Genomic DNA, 7,366 nt, shown 5'->3' with positions numbered 1-7,366 from the left:
CCGCGGGTGCTGCGGTGGTCCCTCGAAGGCCCACGGTGGCCCCTCGGGCCCGCTGGGTCTGTAGGCCCTTGCTGGGCCGCGTAGCAGATGCCTCACTGCTCCTATTTTTGCCCTCAGGAGACCCGAAGCAAGACCTGGCTTACGAGCGGCAATACGAGCAGCAGACCTACCAAGTGATCCCCGAAGTGATCAAAAACTTCATTCAGTATTTTCACAAGACGGTGTCGGATCTCATCGACCAGAAACTGTACGAGCTCCAGGCCAGCCGTGTGTCCAGTGATGTTATTGACCAGAAGGTGTATGAAATCCAGGACATCTATGAGAACAGGTGTGAAGCTGTCCTTCCTGTGCAAGGAGAATCACTGTTTAAACTGTGGTGAAAGCGCTCCCTGCTCTTAAAAGGAAAAGCTGACTACTCCCTGTGTTGTTCTAAACTTGGACTTTCTCAAAAGTAGCATGAGGTTTGTTTTAATTACAGCATAAGAAAGCAAATATTTCCAGACCATTAAGCTGAAGTAAGTGTAGGTGAGTTATGACCTGAGTAAAGGAAAATACCAGTCCTGTGCCTAACAGGTGTGGAGGCAGCAAAGAAGGGATCTCTGTAGTGTCAGTTAGGCAGCTTGCAGAATGCTGTGAGCTGTAGTTGTTTTGTCTGTTCCCTATAGACACTTCTACTCCTATTGGTAGTTGTGTTGCCTTGCCATAAAGAGAATGTGAAAGTTACATACATAATTGTTCTATGCTTTAGGGATAAATTCAAGACTTCAGTTGCTTAGTTTGCAATTCTCATTCTTTGCTTCAGCACTGGAATTACTAAAAGGGGATGGTGGTGATGTTCTACTTTCATCAAGTTCAAAGGCTCTGTACTGTGATCTCTAACTGCAGCAGTGTCATACTGAAAGATGGTTTCTCATGCTACCTGTGTCTTTATCTTTCAGCTGGACAAAGCTGACAGAAAGGTTTTTTAAGAATACCCCATGGCCAGAAGCCGAAGCTATTGCCCCTCAGGTTGGAAACGGTAAGTCTTTCACTTTATTTTTCCTTGTTGGAGAGAGAAAGAACTAAAGCACTTTCAATATGTGAGTGAGCAGGCACATGGGTTGCTGGCACTCAAGTCGTCTTTGTTCCGTCTAGTAACACCTTCAGCAGACTCCTGGCAAGAAGTCAGACTTCAGTGGTTGATCCTTTTGTGCCTCCCTTTCTTACTGTGGCAGGAGAAGTATCACTGGTTTATCTGAGAGATGAGGTTGCCTAGGCTTTGTGGTTTGCTAATGTCCACCTCTGTTGTCTTTTCCAGATGCTGTTTTCCTCATCCTGTACAAGGAGCTGTATTATAGGCACATCTACGCCAAAGTCAGTGTGAGTGTTTGTCCTGGGTCCTCCTGGTGGTCGCATGTGGTTCCAGAAAACTTGCCAAATCTTGCTGCTGCCACAGTGTCGGTGGTTCTGTGATTTTTGCAAGACAGGATTGGATGTGCTTATGAACTACAAGTCTGCTTGCTTGTAGGGAAGCTTAAAATTCTTGCCTTTTTTTAGTTTAGTAAGGACTTGCTGGTTGCTGAAAACCAAGAAAAACTTGACTGTCTTTCTGAGGCTAATTAGCTGTGTCCTCAGGCTTGATTGTAATGAGCGTGCAGGTTAGCGTGGAGGCTTACATGAATCAGAAGGCCTGATGTGAGTTTTCAGGAGGCTGTTGTGTAAAAGTTTGTTACTAACATCACATGTAGTGGTTACTGAGTTAGGGGAGAAGGAGGTATTGGGAGGTAATTGAATTTTTCTTTTTGGTAGAGTTGTGATTGGGAGACCTATAGGTGAGTTGGTTTGTGTGTTTCTTTGTGGCTCTTTATCCATTAGATTAGCAGGTGGGTGAGAGGAGGTGTCACAAGTAGAAGGTGTACTATTTGTGATGGGGAAAAAACACACATGGGGTCAGAGTGCCCTGTGGAGAGGGAAACATCAGCACCATAAAGAGTACAGGAGAAGGAAATAGAATTAGTGACACCCTATAAAACAAAAGAAGCCTCACTTCTTTTTCTTAAGCTAATTTGAAGTCGGTAAAAAAAATGACATTAGTTCTTGATTCTTTAAGTGAAGAAGCTGATCAGAAGCATGACTTATGGGGTAAATAAATGCAGTTTTAGTCTAGACCAGAGGGTGGAGAAATGGACACTTTAAAAAGGCTGCTGTATTAACCTGAGTCAAGCTTTAGCAGGAGAAACTAGTTTCTCAAGCTGTACTGTTAATGGTTCTCAACCTGTCCTGGAGTGTGTCCAGGTGAAACAAGGACAGTGATTCTAGGAAGAGAGTGATTCCCTGCTGTGTTTATTGGTATTTCAGACCATTTAGAAATACTGTCCAGAAGCAGAATTGTTGATTTATGGGGGCCTATTGTGAGGGGGGAAGGAAGGAAGGAAAGCTGTTGAAAGTAGTAGGAAGCTTTTAAGTCTGGGCAGCAGGGAGGAGGACAAGGAGGGTTAATGCATCCTATTGACAGAAGTTTTGAATGCTCAGTTGTCTTGGGACAAACTACCTGTGCATGACAAGTCAGCCCTAGTCTATGGTACAACAGTGATGCAATTTCAGGTTTTCTGGATGGTGCCGATGGGCGCCCTAGTTGAATATTGGCTCTAACCTTTCTGAAGGAGACCCTCTGCTCCTGCAGCTATTGACTATCCTTCTTATGCCGTTGCCCATAAACTCACTCCTGCCCTCCTTGAAACTAAGCAGACTCTGCTCACTTCTTGTTGCAGGGGGGCCCCACGCTGGAGCAGAGATTTGAATCCTATTACAACTACTGCAATCTTTTCAACTACATCCTCAGTGAGTTGCTGCAATTTATTTCTGGCTTGTGAATTTTGGAGAGGGAGAGGGGATGGAGGGGGTGGAGCTGGAGAAAGTGTCAGAAGAGCTAGAACATGTTTGTTATAGATTGTATAGGGAGAAGTAGTCTACAAGCTTTCCGTATGTTTGAGTTTGTTGAATGAAGAGTACTTTACATCCACGAATTTAGAACCACAAAAAGCACAAATAGTCCCCAGTGCTTTCTGAAATACTCTAAAAATAAAACTTACTTAGCTTACTGTCTTGCTGAGATCTGCTTCACCTGTCTTTATTAAAAAGCAAAATGAAGCTGTAAGCTAGAAAAAAACCTTTGTGGTGTTTCACGACTGCTTACTGTTGTTTACTCCCCTTGGGACAAATTTTAGAGTTTGTGGTGCCCTGACAGACCTCTTACAGAGATTTAGCTAGGCTGGGCTAAACCCCACAGTCTGTGCACAGCTTCTGAGAATTACTGCTGCTGAGCAGTTGCGCTCTAGAGATTAACCCTGTGCGCACTCATGTTTTTTAAAAGTGAAGGCAGCTGAGGTAGCTGAAAGTACATATCACTGCCTTTCTGGAAACTTCGTCTGCTGCTGCATTTTGCATTTCAGGGAAATTCTCTAATTTACCTATCCCTCCAGTTCTGCCACTGTTCTTGCTCAAGGTATTAAGCCTCTCATCTGTTATTTATGTTCTTCGGCAGATGCTGATGGCCCTGCTCCTCTGGAACTGCCCAACCAGTGGCTCTGGGATATCATCGATGAATTCATATACCAGGTATATGACCATAAGACTGAGCCAATCTGAGGTGGCCTTGCCACTATTAGTGCTATAAATTTTCCATCTCTTCCCTCTCTGTGGTTTTCATATCTAGGATACCACTGGAGGTCAGAAAGCTTTGGTGAGCAGTGTTATCTCTGGGTGACCAGCTAGATGAAGTAGTTACAAACATACAGATTTTTAAGTTACAGGGAGCTGTTTGAAGAGTGCTGGACTTCCGTAGCTGTTTCTGTTTCAGTTGCTGCTTAGGGGCTGCTTTTTTTTTTTTTTTTTAAACTTCCCTTCATCTCTGCCTTATTTGTGCAAAGCAGCCTGACTGAAATCTGCTTTAATCACAAAGACCTTATTAAGATACTCGTTCAAACTAGTTTTATTGTGTTCTATGGTTTTACTTTAGTTTTATATTTTTTAGCCAGTAAGGGCCTTCATACTTCCACTGAGAAATTGCTGCGCTCATTTATTATGTATAATCTTGATGTTAGGAAATATTTTTACCCTTACTGTTCTGATTGCAATAATACAGATCTCATATGCTACGGTTTATTCTATCCATCCACAGTTTTTTCCTTTATCCGTAACTTGTTACTGTAGAGCTGCCTGGAATTCCTCAAGTGCTGTCTTGTCAGGCTTGTGTGAAAAAGGATGTGTGCATATGTAGAAAAAGATGTGTGTGTATGCAGATATGTCTTATGACTCGGTAATTCTCTTTGCCACCTGTTCAGACAGCAAATTTGTGTTTAGTTGCCTGTCCTGATTGTCTAGGGGATCCTTCTCTTCTTCATTCTGTTTTCTGGCCTTTTTTTTTTTTTTTCAGATTGTCTCAGCATTGTATTGTGATTTTTCCCTAGGTGCTTTATTGGTGGTTTGTTATTTTGTTTGCCAGGTGATCTCAGATGAACCTTTTTTCCCACGCAGCTTCTAGCTTCTTGTAATGCGTTTGTGATCAACTTCTCCAGACAAGCCTCTCATCATTGACTCTCTGCTTTTTCCTGTAGTTCCAGTCCTTCAGCCAGTACCGCTGCAAGACAGCCAAGAAGTCTGAGGAGGAAATTGATTTCCTTCGTTCCAATCCCAAGATCTGGAACGTCCACAGTGTCCTTAATGTGCTGCACTCTCTGGTGGACAAATCCAACATCAACCGACAGCTAGAGGTCTACACAAGTGGAGGTGAGCTAGCTGGGAGGTGCCAAGCAAGACTGGTGCCTGTGCTGCCTTGCTTTGATTTGACTGAGCGCTGTTCACTTTGTTTGGGAGCTGGATTAAACCCTTAATCACTGAATGGATTGACTGGGGACAGGTTCTTATGTGAGAAGTGCTGGTGATCACACTTTAAGTCTTGCTGCCTTTGCTTGTAAACACAGAGCTGTTGAAAAGGGAGCTCTTTTTTTTTTGTTGTTTTTTCTCCCTAGGTGACCCTGAAAGTGTGGCCGGTGAATATGGTCGCCACTCCCTCTACAAGATGCTGGGCTATTTCAGCCTGGTTGGGCTGTTGCGTCTGCACTCTCTGTTGGGGGATTACTACCAAGCAATCAAGGTTCTGGAGAACATCGAGCTCAACAAGAAGGTAATATAACATGTTTTAAACATTCCAATGCAGTTTTCCAAATGCTTCTGTTTAGACGCGCTGGTGAAAGATTGCTATAACAAATCTTTCAGCTGAGGAACTCTGTGTGGCTGTTGTAGGTGTGAGGAGTTTGTAGTTGAACACAACTGGAGCTTTGGCATTAAATCAAGCCATATGACAATGCCTGATGCTGTTGCAGCACAAATGCTTATTTTTTATTTTTTATTTTCTTTGAGCAAGGCAGTGTTGTTACAGGGAATATTATCTGCACTGTAGGTGGCAGCTAGCTGAACACACCGTTTCCATCTTGGTCAGTGGCTCATTTTGGGGTTTTTTTTTGACTCTTAGTGCGTCCACACTCATCATGCATTTTTTTTTGCCCTATGTTTGAGTGCTAGGTTTGGTAACAGTGGCTGACAAGTCCATTTGCAACAGGGGCCTGACCCAAGGGTTGGCACAAATCTATGTATTTGCTGTTGGGCACAGGACATGGAATGGAATAGGGGGAAAGGGAACTGAGCGAAGCAATATTAGGCACAGTGCAAGAGTCCTCTGCTTGCAGGAAGCTGAAACTGGAAAACATAGGAAATGGGATGATGTAATAAACAGGGAGGAAGCTGCTGCAGGGGGAGGTGGGAGGTGAGGTATCTGAATTAACCCTCTCTTTCCATGTTTGAGATGGGAGTGAAAGCGGAGATGGCTGGATTCTGGGGAATGAGCTGTTAGAATCAAATGTGGTTGTCTTCCCTTGAACCTGACATGTTGATCCTTCCTTGTCAGAGCATGTACTCCCGGGTGCCCGAGTGCCAGGTGACCACCTATTACTACGTGGGCTTCGCGTACCTTATGATGCGGCGTTACCAGGATGCCATCCGTGTCTTTGCCAACATCCTCCTCTACATCCAGAGGACCAAGAGCATGTTTCAGAGGACAACCTACAAGTATGAGATGGTAAGAGAGTGAATAGGTCTAGACTTCCCAAAAGAAAAAGCTGCTGTCTTCTTTCCTGCCACTCCTGTCACCTGATGACCTACATCGAGTAGTCTAGCCTTATTTTCCTGAACCATGGTGGTAGTGACTGGGGATCCCTTGAACTCCTTTTGCCATGTGTGGAAACCTTTTCTCCTGGCTGAGTTACTAGTTCCTTTGGTTGTTCACAGTATGGTTACCCGAACTCCATCTTCACTCTCCTTCCAGGCAGTGTTGTTAATGAATATCAGCTGCTAATGATATTCTTGTCAGTACTTCTTCAAGCTCAGTCCTGTTCCTAGTCCCGTCCTGCATTTCAGGTCACTGCCATTGTTGAATATATTTCCATTACCAGTTAATCATTCACAGGCTGTTTTAATTCAGCATGGCTGGAACAAAGCTCCTTTCTCTTTCCACCTAGGCTGGTCTCTGTTTTACCCCCTGCTGCTGCTGTCTCCTTTTCATCCTTATGATTCATTTCTCTCTCTTTGTGTAGCCAAATCCTGCTGTTCTTAGTTTTATGACACTTTGAAAATTTGGTACGTCTGTTTCAGCCATACAGCTGTCTGTTCAATCCCGCACTCGGATAAATCTTCCTTCTCAGTTTTTTCTTTGCTGGCCTCCCTCATACCTGTCGTTTGCCAGGAGATGGTTGTTAAACTATCTGCCTTCCCTTCTTTTCTGCACTTTTTTTTGTACCAAAGCAGTCAAACCTGCTTCTGGCCATCCAGGTTCTGTATGGTTCTGGATACATTTGTTCTGTGCTTTCCTCTTGTCCAGCTCTCTTTTTCGTTGATGAGAGCCTTGAGACGGCGCTCATCTGTCTGCTTTGCTCAAAGGCACTGCTTCTTTCTGCTGTCTCTCTTGAGCCTTAGGACTGTCAGTGCTCTAGGTAAAAGGTCTGTTTCTGAAAAACCCAGCTGCCTCCAGCGCTGTGAAGCCTGATGATGGTGACAAGCTAACAGGTTCTCTTCTCTGTCTCAGATTAACAAGCAGAACGAGCAGATGCACGCGCTCCTGGCCATCGCCCTCACCATGTACCCCATGCGCATAGATGAGAGCATCCACCTGCAGCTGCGAGAGAAGTACGGGGATAAGATGCTGCGCATGCAGAAGGGTGACGCCCAAGTCTATGAGGAGCTCTTCAGTTACGCTTGCCCCAAGTTCCTCTCCCCCGTGGTGCCCAATTATGACAACGTGCACCCAAACTACCACAAGGAGCCCTTCCTGCAG

General features: G+C 44.5%; 1 protein-coding gene across 1 annotated transcript in view; it reads left to right on the top strand.

Moving 5' to 3' along the window:
- Positions 1-64: 64 nt before the first annotated feature.
- Positions 65-7,366, top strand: part of EIF3L (eukaryotic translation initiation factor 3, subunit L) — a gene marked incomplete at its 5' end in the record, with an annotated part of 9,611 nt that continues 2,309 nt past the window's right edge. Inside the window, 9 exon segments of the mRNA XM_009875763.1 lie at positions 65-328; positions 939-1,018; positions 1,298-1,359; positions 2,751-2,820; positions 3,524-3,597; positions 4,596-4,767; positions 5,010-5,164; positions 5,945-6,115; positions 7,118-7,366. The exon segment at positions 7,118-7,366 is cut by the window's right edge and continues 12 nt beyond it. Of these exon segments, the coding sequence (XP_009874065.1) occupies positions 65-328; positions 939-1,018; positions 1,298-1,359; positions 2,751-2,820; positions 3,524-3,597; positions 4,596-4,767; positions 5,010-5,164; positions 5,945-6,115; positions 7,118-7,366 (1,297 nt within the window).

The sequence above is a fragment of the Apaloderma vittatum genome, unplaced genomic scaffold (assembly GCF_000703405.1).
Source record: "Apaloderma vittatum isolate BGI_N311 unplaced genomic scaffold, ASM70340v1 scaffold41368, whole genome shotgun sequence".
In the NCBI taxonomy this organism is placed as follows: Eukaryota; Metazoa; Chordata; class Aves; order Trogoniformes; family Trogonidae; genus Apaloderma; species Apaloderma vittatum.
This window is presented reverse-complemented; position numbering and strand designations above follow the sequence as displayed.